Consider the following 16,291-nt stretch of genomic DNA (forward strand, 5'->3'; position numbering starts at 1 on the left):
AAAGCAAAGCAGACTTAAAAATATGTCATTTTATGAACGTTTACATAAATATCAGATTACATATTTAATTAGACCACCATTGAACTGTCAGGATTCGAGACACGTGACAGGGTATTAAATCGTGTAACCATGTTCCACGATCGCGTACGAATCGACAAGCATTTGAATGAGTTTCCCTATAAGACACGGAGCATCGGTGTGTAATCCGCTTTAAGGGTCGGATCGTACATCCACAGGGCGATTAATGACCGAAAATATGCAAGTTCGTGTCGAAGTTTAATGTTTAATGAGGAATCGAGACGTTACAATCTGCTGCGTTTCCGTATATCATGAATTACTGCTAATTGTCTTTTACCATAGCTAGAATTGGGCAATGTATCAGAAGACGAAGATAAGCGAAAGTATTCAAACAATTCACGATTAAATTGAAAGATATACAATATTATATAACTAAGAATTAGCGTAAAATGTTATGTGACAAATCCTTTCCACACACTTCTGTTTGATTTTTCAAACAGTCTGCGTTGCTTACATTTTCAATTTATTTATTTCTTTACCTTCGCTTACTTGTTTATACTCTTGTATTTCTTAGACATTGTTTATTTACACGCTCGGTTTGTTTATATCTTGTTACCTGTTTACTTATCTTTTGTATAAGGTAGGACATGTTTATCAAACTTTAACAAGAGTTCGCGAGTTTCCTAGGAAAATAGGTATCGATGTAGAGATGTTTACTTGTATTCAGACGGGTGAAATAACGTCCTCGTTAGTTAACAAGTTGATCCGACAGGATGGAACTGGCTGATAATTATGACATTTATTAACAGGCAAACGTTGACCGAAATAATTATTCGCGATCAAACGTAGAACGTTCGAGCAAGGCGAGGACAGTGTAACAAAGGGTCGTCTATGAATTTCACACGAGTGACGGGCCGACCATTGTTAATGTTGCACGTGCCTCGCACAGTGGTTCGGTATTACCTTTATAATTGTCGATCATTGGAAACGCTACTCTGTGTCAGTCGTTCGAATTTGGAACGTTGCGAGTCCATTAATATTATGTCGAATGAAACTTTCTGATGGCATGACACCAGAATCCAAAAATCATATTCTCGTGTAGCAAAATGCTAATAGGTAAAGTTTGTTTATCGAGGAAGTTAAGTAAGAAAGAACAAAAGATAAAATATTCAGAAATATTCATATACCATGACGCTGTTTACTAATTTTAATAAGTCTGCAAAATTTCTCAGAATATTAACTTGAATAACATGCGTGTATTTCAAAATCATCGACGTCAGTAAAGTATGCCGTATTCTATGTAGAATCATTTTTATCAAAATGGATGTTAACGTTAAATAGTCTTTCACGTAGCTTCGCACGAAATATTTTACTAATATCGTAGTCCAAAATGACGATTGCTTAGATAATAGTCTTTCGAATATATCGCAAATTCTCGAATAAACTGGTAGGTATTTGAAGCGTAGAATCAAAGAGATGAATCTTAATTGAATCCTAGTTCAGTTTTGATTGAGAATTAAGCGTCTTGTATACGAGCAATGATTGCATTCTAATACGTTCTAGATTAAGTCAACTTAAATTCTGTTTGTGTCTCTGAGTACTGCTGTTTTTCATCAACATTGCCGTGATACTATTGATTGATCTATATTTTCTTCAAAGTAATTTAGTATCCTACTTTTTGATTGATTTATTTTGTAAAAAGATGTCTTCCTGATAGTTCAGAAGAAGAAGCAATTTCATTTTTCCTATCTGAATGATCCGTGAAATTTAATACATAGTAGACAATACGCATCATATGTCAACGGAACCGTAATTGCTGATCACGTGTGACTCAGCTGTCGGAGGTTCTGACATCCAAGTTTAACGCAGGTTCTGTCTAATTGCCGTTAAACTATCTCGAAACTATTGTGCGCATGCCGCGTATTAGATATATTATGCGTGCATCCTATGTATATCATAACGCTATTAAACTAAGCAAATCAACGTTCAACACGCGTCACGTGTCTGTAATTCTTCAAAACCCATCGTCGATGTGCTAACAACATTTGCATACACATTCTGGATTCTGAATTCCTAAGTGGAGTTCGACTCTCGCTCTTATCATTCTCCCAGGACACGGAATCGCAATAGGAATTCTTCAACGTGTTCCATTTCGGAACACGTTACATAAACATAACCACGAGTCCTCGAATAAATCACTCACCCGGAACATTGATGGTTTACGACGACAGACTTGTTCACGATATTACGACTTGAAGCAAGAGAAACGTATTTGCAAGAGGAAAAGAAAGACGAAAATCGGTAAAAACGACATAGAAGATCACAGTTGGGAGTCGAAGGAAGTTCGTTGGATGCGGAAAGTAGCTTTGTCTGTCGGGTTTCTCGTCATAACATAGGTTTCTAACCTTTTCAGTTCACTTTGTTTACCTTAATCATTTACCCGAAGCGATACACATCACTCTGTGATAATAATAATAATTATAGATCATATCCAACTGGATTCTCTCGCGCCTCGAAAAAACTGGTCCAGTCGACAGGAATTGAAAGAGAAGCAACTAAGCTTCCGTAGACCCCATAATAATTGTGCAGTTCGCAATAATGTTTTTCTTCAATTCAGAAACCATTTCATTCGGTCGGATAAGGGACCTCTGGCTGGAAAAAGTTCAATAGATTTTCGTTGACAAAGGAAACTCGCCCGATGTTGGACCGTACTCCTAAAAGAAACTGGGTTTCCCAGGTTATAGAAAGGATCGGTTGCAACAGGATGATTTTCAACGGAATTGTAATCGGTCGAACGCGTCCAATATTGGAGAATACAGTAGCAACTATATCAGAGTTTTATTAACAGAGTATATTACGCGAGTTTATCTAGTGCGGGCGTGACTGCTGCAGACAACGTTCCATTCTGGCGCAATAAAGTGCGTCGATCGAGGGTAACGCGTTATTGACGGTTTTGCTTTGATCTTTGATCCGTAAAAACAACGAATTGGAAGTATAATAAAAATGCGGTGAAAGTTGCGTGAAAACTAATCCTTCGATAATTAATTTCAGGTATAATAATTCGTGAAAGTATTCAAACACTTGCAGAAACCCTTTATGAATGTATTATGTGTGTTATAGGAAACATTAAAAAATTTTAATTAATAAGGTGACTGATCGAATACTTTCGCGAGTCACTCTACATGCACTTGGACTAAGATGGGAAAAATATGATTCTATAGGACATAGAGACGTTCGATTTGGAGGATTTCAAGTACAACAGTGTTAACATGACTGCGTTTCGTTTGGTGGACCTGGAGGAACCGAAGGTTGCCGAAGTTCTGCGGCAGATGGAACGCTTCCAGCCGATTGGCCACGCGATCCTCAACAAAACCGGAGTTATACAGGTTGGTTGAAAGTTCAAGTAACTCTGTGGTATGCTCGCCACCGGAAATCGCTATCTATCGTCCCAGAACTCGTCTGTTCGTTGCTTTCTTGTCTGTCGAAACGGAAAACGGTTTTCTGGTTTCTCACAATACAATCGCGCGAAGTTTAAGAAATAAGAGTCGATGCCTGAGCATTCTTTCGCAGGGATGCTTGGCTTAAACCGCGTAACGCGAAAATATCGCGCATGACTGGACAAGAGACAGCGCCCGCAGGCTAAAAGCAGTTTCAGACGGAGAAATAATTTTTGTAGAAAAGAAAGAGTAGATATAGCGTAAGAAAAGTAGCGTGAAATCGACTCTGGATCTTTATCAGTGTTCCATTTAATCTTGCGATTAGGAAAATTCTACTTTTTCTTCTTATATATCGATCCAACTATCAATTATTAAAACATAATGCTACGGTAAAAATTTTCCCACGAAATTACTCTCACGGCATAAAAGAGAGCGTTCATTTTAAAACGCGCTTTATTTAAAATTCATACGATAATTGATTTCCAAGATATAAAATTCCAAAGCATAATAAATAAAAAGCATAAATAAAAATTCTACGCGGAATTACGGGAAAGCTTCTCAAAGATTTTACGAGCTTCTTCGAAAATTCGAAGAATACAATAAAACATTAAAAACCCCCTCTCTTTCTGTACAAACGTGATACGTATCAACGAATAAAATATAATATTTCACACCTTTCGCACTAAATATTTGTCCATAAATGTATCCTTGGAACATAGAGGGAAGTGTCCCTCTTAAAGCGTACTTTGTTTAAAGTCGATACGACAACAAGTTGCCGAGATATAAACCTTCGAAGCAACCGTGTACGGCCAGATAAGATAGCGAATGGGGATGTTGCGCGAAATTCCAGGAAAGTGGCGTAACCTAGTTTCAGTTCTGGGAACTGCGTACGTATCGAGTATGAAGTAGTAATGAAAAGACACGCTGTGTCATTGTCCTGCATTGACCATCGCGCACGTGGCGCGCTTGAGATAGGTCAGTGTTTTTGGTGCGAGAGAGAGAGATACATCGAGCCATCAAAAATTACGGTGCGATTTGGACGACGATATCTCGGAAATGGATCGTCCGATTTGAATAAAACGAAAACGATTTTAAAGAGGGAGATTTACAGATTCAAATGGCATCAGTTTCGATGACGGATAGCCATTTTCGAATGAGTTATAGAACAGAGAAAAAACGGCACTGTCTGATGGTTTCTAATCGCTTCAGATTATTCTACTTCAGATTATTGATTAACCATGAATGAAACGCTATATCGCGGGTTAACACATCGTATAATGAGGAATATGCATGTATGCGAGTAAATTGAGATTTTATGCGGGATAAAGTCTAGAAAATTATTGAAATCGGCTCGTAAAATGCGCTCGGTAGAAAAACGAATGCGTTTGCATTGAAAGTTCCATACAATAACGCTCTTTCGATCACGAAATTAATATGGTAAATCTATTTAATTAGTTCAATATTTATGGAAATTGGTCTGTATGTGTGTTCCATCATGCTCCGTTGATTCGCTAACGTTTCGCTGCAATTTACGTCTTTATTGATGTTACTTGTTAATATATAATTTTCGTTCAGTGAGTCAAACACTGTTTTCTTTCTACTCAGTGAAAATTAAAGTGTAACATAAAATCACGACTGTGTATACTGTACACAGGAAGTATTAAACTGGTAGAAATGACGAAGGAAAAGAGCAGACGGAACTATCGACAAGTCGATTTCTAGCTGTTTTGTCAGCATTTCAGTAATTAAGTGAAACTCGTTGCGAAAATTGCAACGAAATTAAGACCGCTCGATCGACTGCGCTCGAAACACGGCCTAGTTTCCTCGTAAGAGCTTTAACAATCACGGATGGATTTTTTGTTTGGAGTGTTCTTCGCATACAAAACAAAAGTTTCTCGACTAAAAAAGTGTGATCGTTACCTAATTTTAACAAACTTTCTAACTCCATTGAGAATAAAGTTCCTGTGCTACGATAAACACTTACAATGAACAATTTGATTTCGTAGATTCAATAAATTTCGAACGATAGATTTGAAGTGTGATTCAAAAAGATCTTTAAACTCTTTTCATCGTTCTGTCGAAATCTCGTGTACCACTTTTAGCGTTTATTATTCGATAAATCTACTTCACTGTAAATCGACAATGGAGTTTACACAGTAAAGTAAACCTCTTCTGTTAAGAGGAACTTTTACGGAGTTTTCAACTCATCTAACAAACTTTATCTAAAAACGATATACTGTAACTTAAGTCAAGGAAATCGAGATGCATGAATGCAAACAACTTTTCACAAGAGGGGAAACGTATGTTTCAGGCAGAACCAGCTTTAGTGTACGACAGCGTGCAGGTTTTCGCGCACGGTTTGGCAGCGTTGGATCGCAGCCACGACCTCAGGCCTGCCAATTTATCGTGCGAGAAAGAGGAGCCTTGGGACGACGGTCTGTCCCTTTACAACTACATTAACGCCGTACGTACGTTCTATAATTTTTCATTATCGAGTCAGCTCGCTTACCAGCGAGACCGCATTGCGCAACACGAGCAATTCGAGAAAGAAATACCAGCAATAATGGAACACGGAAAATGCGAATGAAAGAAATATAGTAGAGTAAAAAATAATACAAAGTTATGAAATAGCTTTATGACAATGTCGTCTGAGGAAATTCTTAAAGAAGCTCTGGAAATAACTCGTTACAAGTTCTTACCGCGAAGATAAAAAATTAAATTCCAATCAATTTTACAAAATGATCTCGTAAAGTTTGACCTATGCAAAGTACGTAAGAACCATTACGTACGTAAGAACAAGGAAAGTTATTTGCGAGAAATCGCGGGGCGTTTTCACGCGGTAATTGAAGGAAAACACCAAGCAGTGTTACATTCTTGTATTATTATTCGCTGAACTTTCATTTCAATATCATTGGCGATCATTCCCTTGAGATGTACCGTGCTTAATTCCATTCCGCTAACAAAATCAATTAACAGATTGAAACGCGCGTTTTGACGATCCCGCAGAGAAATTCAGCGATGGAATGTTTCTTGATTTTCCACCGACGCGACGCGACAGGACTGAAAACGGAAATTAAAAGCAGAAATGGAAGCTGTTACGAATGGACAGGCTGAAAGTTTCTATCAATTTATTGGCGTTTCATTCACGTGCTTATTCAATGTTACCTTCGTTCACATCTCTGGTTTGAGAAGCAACCAGTTTTAAACGCAGATTTGGCTAATGAAATGCGTGTACATCGATATCTACGTACGATTATATAAATTTCTACGAAATTCCTCCACTTTTAATTTCACAGGAGTTATTTTTATTATTTGCCATTTTTTAAAAGTAGCTGATATAAATTGTCAGTTATGGAATATTCTCAATACCGTAATATCATGGCCAAAGATATTTTGAATATTTTTATTCGGATAAGAGACACGTGTTTAATTCTAAAATTAAATATAAATATGATTTTGCTAATACGAGATTGGCTGAAAACGTGTTAAATTTTAAAACTGCTTTTCTATAAGCAATAGAAAATGTGATTTACCATGTTGTTGTACTGTAATCTACAATTATTGGAGCCACAAAGGATATATAATGTGCAGCATAATCTCTTATAAACTTCTCGAAACTTTTTTTCATTAGCCATTGCATAGTATCCGAAAACGATTGGTACGTTTACAGTAGGAAGAATCCTGGAGCCGCAATAATTTTCTTCCGGCTCGATTCGTCGATCGGCCACGTTATTGCCGATCCGGCGTATATCACGACGGAAGTCGGTTGTCAAACGGAGGGTGAACACAGGGAATCGAGTATATATCGCGAAAATTTGAACTATAGGCTGGCGCCGTATATCACAAGGTGCTTTACGAGTGAATCTCCTTTAACGAGCAGTCCACTCAACCAACAGAGCATGTTATGTAACGACACCTCGTGATTTTGCTTATTTATAGTTTACGGAGCAATCTTCTGAAGCCGTTAAATTTACCACCTGTTCTTTTTTCATCGACATCGATCTCGTGAACATCACCTTCACGATAGTTCGGCGCTAAATTTCGAACGTCGTTTCATTTCGAACGAAAGCGTAAATTAGTCGTTAGCGAGCTCCTAGTTCGAAATCTGGTTTAACTAATGAGAAATTTACAGCACCGGTAAAGCGTTTAATTTTGTTTATGGACATTTCAAGACAGACCGTTGATCATGGTTCATTTTGCTCTCAAAGAAAATAGGAAACATGTATGTGGAGTAAACGTGTAAATTACTGATTTAACATATTACGACCAGAAATAATTACAAGCCTTTGAGCCTTGCTAGTTACCGTGCTCATAAGAGATGTATGATGGCCTACGAACGTATTTGAACGCTTATCATAGAAAATCATTATGTATCTACTGTATATGTTATATAAATTTTGATATTCCAAAACACGCAATGAATGTTAAAAATAATCCTACTGAATACCGAGGCTTATTAGTATAATGAATAATTAACTGTTTAAATAAATTTGTGACTCAATACCTTGCAACTTCTACATATGTACATTTACAGATTTGTTTTAAGGTATACTAATGTAAATGGATATGAAATGAATACTTTCGTGAGCTACTGTATGCAGCTGCGTGCCATTCTTGTCACAAGCTGTTAAATTTCACGTGCAACCAAGCATCCTAGACTACGCGTGAATTTTCCGAAGCGCTCTTTGCATTTTCCGAATCGGTCCTTGCGTTTTATTAATACTCCAACATAAATTTTTACACAATTCTCGAAGTCTTATCCCCACAAATATCTCAACTTATTATGAGCTACAATCCACTATATTCAAGCTACATACGCATTAATTCACGTATGTACGTTCGCTATTAAAACTATTTTTTTTTTTTATTTGGTAGACTTTTTACAATCAATTCTCATTGAGAATTATAAGTAAATTATAATTAAAGTTATGAAAATATATTAAAACTATGAAAATGTATCCAGTGAAAGCGTAGGAAATTAAAATGCTCTGTGACATCAGATTTCGGGTCTGTCGTGTATATAGAAATATTTTAAGAACTAGCCGAAAAGTGATTTTGTTTCACTACTCGGGCAGCAGCAGCCAAAACTGCCAGAGAATATAAATGTAGACTGGAAGCTACAGCGTCGCCATTCGAGTGGGATATTTTTCGGGTTCAGCAGTATACTAGAGAATACGAGAATGATTTACGATCCGTTTAGGACACAGGGACAAAAGCCAAGCCTCGGCCCAGGTTCCGTTAACAATTCCATTCTCCTTAATTGCATCGTGCTGTATAAACAAGAAACGAGTCCTGGGTCACGCCTGGTACGTCTGGTATGAACAGAAGAGGGGAGTGCAAAGAAGTTTGGAAACTCTCTTGAGCATTTTCCGGGCGAGAAAAATGACTCTCGAGCACCCAGGCACTTTCTACGGTGTCGCAAAAAGCACGTAACGCGATCAGGAAATAAATATCACCCTTTATTCGCACTCGAGTCAAGCGTCACGAAGAAACCGTGGACTGTATCCGTCTCTTGTTTACCGATCCCGACTGGATACGATGTTTACCGCTTCACAGTCCAGGAATACGCGAAACCCGAGGGAATTCAATCGATACGGGTGCCTCCACGAAATTTTTATTCGAGCAAGAATGAGAGGAATCGCGATTTCCTGAATAGCGAGATCCGGAGAAAACCTAAAAGCTTTCAGAAGTCGGTTCCGCTACGGATTGAAAGGAATATCGTTTCGTTGATCAAACGATGCGGAAATCGAGTTAATGAAAATTGTTTTTCACGCGATATGGTGCGCTCGCAGTAAGAGTGCAACGGATGCGTTAATCACAGAAAAATTGTTCGATAAAAATATATCCCTGCTTGTTTGCCAGCGGCACAACAATGAAAAACAAATGACTATGGGAAGCGTTAAATAAAATTCTGTCTGTTTCGATTAAATCTCTGCGTCGAACGTGATATTAGAGCGTTCACAACACGGCGGTGTAATATTTGATATACAGGTAGTACACTGCTTAATCCGGATCCGGGACAATAAAGTACTTGATGTACAGGTAACACTAGCTGTCGCGCTTCTAATATACAGGTGTTCGGCTACAGGTGTCAGGAAATTTAAGGGGTGATTCTTGAAGCCGAAATCAAGAATAAAAAAATTGCGTTTCGCCTTCGTTTTTTAGTTAATGACGATTAAAATCGGACAAAATATTCCTGCACGCGAGCAATCCTCCTTACACGAACGAAAAGAGGTTAGCCTAAGCATCGGGGCGTACAGTAATCCTCAAATCGAACGACACATGGGGTGGCAAATAACCTCGTACAAGTCGTAGAGAAAAAAGCCATGATATTCACAGACGTAAACGACGCCGCTCGACGTTCTACAACAGGAATAACACACTAAACGTTAATCCTGCTTGTTCATGGAAATCCATAAAAGCATATCGAAGACCGTTCTATGAAATTTCCGAGTAGAGAGAATTAATGTTTCCTTTAATCCCTTGCCTCCATAATTCACAAATAAAAAAATACATGCCAATGTGCATATGCAATGGTCATAAAAGGCTCACATAGATGAATGAATATTGATACGAACACCTGGTCAGGATTGCAGCCAATTATCTCATATTACTTGCCATATAATTAATAATTATATCAGTTATACAGTTAATTGCTTTGCTGTATAGTAATACAATCAGTAATTATATACCAAATAATACTGATTGCCCGGATCTCACCGCGAGAAAGTGCTAACTACCTACAGGGCCTACCTACTTATAATTAACAGACACCAAAAAGTATACAATCCTACTTAGGCACACCAACACGCTCACTCCACAGTTCTCACGCAAATGTTCTACAAATGAACTACATTTCCCTTAAAAAGTAGGGAGAAGCCAAAGAGAAACAGCAATCAAACAGAGAATAAATTCAAAATTGCGGCGTTTTCTTTCGTTTGCCAAATCAATGGAGCCACGCTCCCGTACATAAAACAATAAATTAGAATAAAAACGGAAAAAATGATAGGAAGCAGAATAGATCTTTGTATTTCGTTCCAAGTCAAATAAGTATCATTGTACAGAATGGGCTCACGATGGACTTCACATAATCAAGACATATTCCACGGTGTCCCAAGGTGTAAAACGATGTCCCACGGTGTCCAACGATGTCCAACGGTGTCCAATGGTGTCCAACGATGTCCCACGGTGCAGTCCAGTCTGGATCACCCAAAATTTTCTTAGAGGCTTTTGGTGATCCAAACTGGACTGTTGCGTAGTTCTTGGCTTGGTACCGCTTTCCAAAGATTAATCACCTGATTAATTTTTGAGAAACGATGCCAATTACCAGGTCTCACCACGAGGAGGTGACTACGCACGAGACCCGCCCATGGGTTATTTAACACTACACATCGATCTCGACATTCAACCTACTGGCAGAATGTCGAGTTTTGACTCTACTTGACCATGGGCCTGCGTAAAGAAATAGTTGTTTCGTAGTCTAACTGCGAAACACATATCTCCAACGCAGCGCTTACATGAATCTTTACAAACGTAGAACAAAGCATACGTAACGCAACATCTATCTCCCACACAACGGTTACATCGATCAGTACAAATATTATACAATAATTCGCATCCCTACTGGCAGCATTCGGTATCAAAGACACATTTATCTAACTTGGAACGAAAAGAAGAAAATGAAGCTACTGACACTGTATATACCATTTCGTGTCTTGCAGAGGGGACATACGAGTCGCTGTACTAAACTGTTTAACGTTCTACTTTTGCGACGCTATAAGATATTGAAGATATTGAAAAGTTATATAACGTGATTTCAATAAGTTTCCCTTAAAAATGGGAAAACAAGAAGATGCCCGATGAATCAGATGATAAAGGAAAAAATCGCGGCGCGCCCGAAACGAACGAGATCGCGATCTCTCGAAAGAACTAACAAACCTACGCGACGTACTCTCGTGCACCAGATAACTCTAAGGCTCGGCGGAAAGCCCAAGCATTGACCTTCACTCGATACCTGTCAAGTCGACTGGATCTTATCACGGTCGATGGCAAAGACCGATGATACTAGTGACCAAGCAAACAGGCCTGCAATTTAACACACTCCAACTGAAACAAGTGAGTACCCGGGAAGGGACCGCTGAACAGGATTACGAAGGCAAGAGGCCTCAACTGCACAGTGGGGTCCACTCACGAGGATGGACCGCTGAACAGGATTACGAAGGCATTACCCCAACTGCACAGTGGGGTCCCTCCGCCCGCGAGTTTTTCACTTAAACAGGATTACGGAGGACGTGAAATGCAGGTCTCTGCCCGAGTACCGAAGTACCAATCGGACAGTATTGCGGATCGCAGGTATCACCAGTGCGATGACAACTCCCGTGATTCGAGGCAAACGACGGGCAGTTTTCGAGCAGTTACTAACCACAGAGGTGTGCCTGGGGCGACTTACGAATCCAAAGATTTGTCCAGTGCACGTTGACCAACACGTACCCGGAATACGCGCGAGCGAGTACGTCACGTTACGGTTTGAAAGAACTGAGCGACCGTGAACCGATATATCGCGGGAACAATTTTTTCAGTGTGGTAAGCGAGGGGATCAAGAGAGACGAGATCTTTATTTTTCGTTCCAAGATAGATAAGTATCTTTGTACAGAATGAGCTTACAATGCACATAACATAGGTATCTATCTTATGATTAATTAAGGCTAAAACGCTCGCATCCCACGATGTCCCACGATGTCCCACGATGTCCCACGGTGCCCCCGCGGGGGGTTATTAGTCCAGTTTAGATCACCAAAATTCTTTTAGAGGCTTTTGGTGATCCAAACTGGACTGTTGCGTAGTTCTTGGCTTGGTATCGTTTTCCAAAGATTAATCACCTGATTAATTTTTGAGAAACGATGCCAATTACCAGGTCTCACCACGAGGAGGTGACTACGCACGAGACCCGCCCATGGGTTATTTAACACTACACATCGATCTCCACATTCAACCTACTGGCAGAATGTCGAGTTTTGACTCTACTTGACCATGGGCCTGCGTAAAGAAATAGTTGTTTCGTAGTCTAACTGCGAAACACATATCTCCAACGCAGCGCTTACATGAATCTTTACAAACGTAGAACAAAGCATACGTAACGCAACATCTATCTCCCACACAACGGTTACATCGATCAGTACAAATATTATACAATAATTCGCATCCCTACTGGCAGCATTCGGTATCAAAGACACATTTATCTAACTTGGAACGAAAAGAAGAAAATGAAGCTACTGACACTGTATATACCATTTCGTGTCTTGCAGAAGGGACATACGAGTCGCTGTACTAAACTGTTTAACGTTCTACTTTTGCGACGCTATAAGATATTGAAGATATTGAAAAGTTATATAACGTGATTTCAATAAGTTTCCCTTAAAAATGGGAAAACAAGAAGATGCCCGATGAATCAGATGATAAAGGAAAAAATCGCGGCGCGCCCGAAACGAACGAGATCGCGATCTCTCGAAAGAACTAACAAACCTACGCGACGTACTCTCGTGCACCAGATAACTCTAAGGCTCGGCGGAAAGCCCAAGCATTGACCTTCACTCGATACCTGTCAAGTCGACTGGATCTTATCACGGTCGATGGCAAAGACCGATGATACTAGTGACCAAGCAAACAGGCCTGCAATTTAACACACTCCAACTGAAACAAGTGAGTACCCGGGAAGGGACCGCTGAACAGGATTACGAAGGCAAGAGGCCTCAACTGCACAGTGGGGTCCACTCACGAGGATGGACCGCTGAACAGGATTACGAAGGCATTACCCCAACTGCACAGTGGGGTCCCTCCGCCCGCGAGTTTTTCACTTAAACAGGATTACGGAGGACGTGAAATGCAGGTCTCTGCCCGAGTACCGAAGTACCAATCGGACAGTATTGCGGATCGCAGGTATCACCAGTGCGATGACAACTCCCGTGATTCGAGGCAAACGACGGGCAGTTTTCGAGCAGTTACTAACCACAGAGGTGTGCCTGGGGCGACTTACGAATCCAAAGATTTGTCCAGTGCACGTTGACCAACACGTACCCGGAATACGCGCGAGCGAGTACGTCACGTTACGGTTTGAAAGAACTGAGCGACCGTGAACCGATATATCGCGGGAACAATTTTTTCAGTGTGGTAAGCGAGGGGATCAAGAGAGACGAGATCTTTATTTTTCGTTCCAAGATAGATAAGTATCTTTGTACAGAATGAGCTTACAATGCACATAACATAGGTATCTATCTTATGATTAATTAAGGCTAAAACGCTCGCATCCCACGATGTCCCACGATGTCCCACGATGTCCCACGGTGCCCCCGCGGGGGGTTATTAGTCCAGTTTAGATCACCAAAATTCTTTTAGAGGCTTTTGGTGATCCAAACTGGACTGTTGCGTAGTTCTTGGCTTGGTATCGTTTTCCAAAGATTAATCACCTGATTAATTTTTGAGAAACGATGCCAATTACCAGGTCTCACCACGAGGAGGTGACTACGCACGAGACCCGCCCATGGGTTATTTAACACTACACATCGATCTCCACATTCAACCTACTGGCAGAATGTCGAGTTTTGACTCTACTTGACCATGGGCCTGCGTAAAGAAATAGTTGTTTCGTAGTCTAACTGCGAAACACATATCTCCAACGCAGCGCTTACATGAATCTTTACAAACGTAGAACAAAGCATACGTAACGCAACATCTATCTCCCACACAACGGTTACATCGATCAGTACAAATATTATACAATAATTCGCATCCCTACTGGCAGCATTCGGTATCAAAGACACATTTATCTAACTTGGAACGAAAAGAAGAAAATGAAGCTACTGACACTGTATATACCATTTCGTGTCTTGCAGAAGGGACATACGAGTCGCTGTACTAAACTGTTTAACGTTCTACTTTTGCGACGCTATAAGATATTGAAGATATTGAAAAGTTATATAACGTGATTTCAATAAGTTTCCCTTAAAAATGGGAAAACAAGAAGATGCCCGATGAATCAGATGATAAAGGAAAAAATCGCGGCGCGCCCGAAACGAACGAGATCGCGATCTCTCGAAAGAACTAACAAACCTACGCGACGTACTCTCGTGCACCAGATAACTCTAAGGCTCGGCGGAAAGCCCAAGCATTGACCTTCACTCGATACCTGTCAAGTCGACTGGATCTTATCACGGTCGATGGCAAAGACCGATGATACTAGTGACCAAGCAAACAGGCCTGCAATTTAACACACTCCAACTGAAACAAGTGAGTACCCGGGAAGGGACCGCTGAACAGGATTACGAAGGCAAGAGGCCTCAACTGCACAGTGGGGTCCACTCACGAGGATGGACCGCTGAACAGGATTACGAAGGCATTACCCCAACTGCACAGTGGGGTCCCTCCGCCCGCGAGTTTTTCACTTAAACAGGATTACGGAGGACGTGAAATGCAGGTCTCTGCCCGAGTACCGAAGTACCAATCGGACAGTATTGCGGATCGCAGGTATCACCAGTGCGATGACAACTCCCGTGATTCGAGGCAAACAACGGGCAGTTTTCGAGCAGTTACTAACCACAGAGGTGTGCCTGGGGCGACTTACGAATCCAAAGATTTGTCCAGTGCACGTTGACCAACACGTACCCGGAATACGCGCGAGCGAGTACGTCACGTTACGGTTTGAAAGAACTGAGCGACCGTGAACCGATATATCGCGGGAACAATTTTTTCAGTGTGGTGAGCGAGGGGATCAAGAGAGACGAGATCTTTATTTTTCGTTCCAAGATAGATAAGTATCTTTGTACAGAATGAGCTTACAATGCACATAACATAGGTATCTATCTTATGATTAATTAAGGCTAAAACGCTCGCATCCCACGTTGTCCTGCGATGTCCCACGATGTCCCACGGTGCCCCCGCGGGGGGTTATTAGTCCAGTCTAGATCACCAAAACTATTTTGGATGATCAAGACCAGACTATACTCATGTAGTTTTTAGCTTGATATCGTTTTCAAATAATAATACTAATATTCAAAATAGTACTTGGTGTATTATTATTTGGAAAACGATACCAATTACCGGGACCCACCACGAGGAGGTAACTACTTTCGGGTCCCATTTACATAAAGAGTTTCTAAGCATTGGAAGCAGAGATGTAAAATTATTTTATAATAAAGAAGTGGCGTGTATTGAAATTTATTAATTGGAATAGCTGTAGTACGTGGATCCGCATAATCGTACTTGAATTTTGTACTTATCATCGAAGAAACGAAACTATGCGAGGTACCAATTGTAGCGCGTATGGACAAATTATAAGATGTAGTTGCCTTCTTTTAAATTGCACTTGCTTCCTTGATTCCATGAATATGGTGTTGTCGCCTTGGTTTTGAGCAGAAATGGAAAATTATGTCTTAAAATTGAACTCTGTGTTACCACAGGTTTTATACGAAATAATGAAATGAGAGATTAAATACTGTATTTAAAATTAAAAGATAATGCTATATAGAAATAAAATAGCACTTCAAAGACTTGATGGATTCCGTTAATAAAATAAAACAAAATAAATCATTAATTCACTCACTACGAATTGATGGTATTGATTTAAATCAATGGATGTAGAGTTACTTTCGAGTAACGGTACTTCTGTTAGAAATTAAGAACATAATTACTTTGAATTAATGGGAGAATGTGGTTATAAATTATTGGTATAACTGTTAAGAATTAATGGAGTAATTGTTTTAGATTAATGGCTTATATGTTATAAATTAATGGCTTAGATGATATAAATTAATAGTTTAAATGTTATAAATTAATGGCTTAAA

General features: G+C 39.9%; 1 protein-coding gene across 2 annotated transcripts in view; it reads left to right on the plus strand.

The window, feature by feature from the left end:
* The window catches only part of LOC138181531 (glutamate receptor ionotropic, kainate 2), a 152,286-nt gene that overhangs the window by 98,983 nt on the left and 37,012 nt on the right, over window positions 1-16,291 (plus strand). For both annotated transcript variants that reach the window (XM_069116379.1, XM_069116378.1), the window contains exons 7-8: window positions 3,240-3,404; window positions 5,767-5,919. In XM_069116379.1, the coding sequence (XP_068972480.1) occupies window positions 3,240-3,404; window positions 5,767-5,919 (318 nt within the window). The remainder of the gene's footprint in view (window positions 1-3,239; window positions 3,405-5,766; window positions 5,920-16,291) is intronic.

Source organism: Bombus flavifrons, chromosome 7 (genome assembly GCF_040668555.2).
Source record: "Bombus flavifrons isolate JBK064 chromosome 7, iyBomFlav1_principal, whole genome shotgun sequence".
Taxonomy (NCBI): Eukaryota; Metazoa; Arthropoda; class Insecta; order Hymenoptera; family Apidae; genus Bombus; species Bombus flavifrons.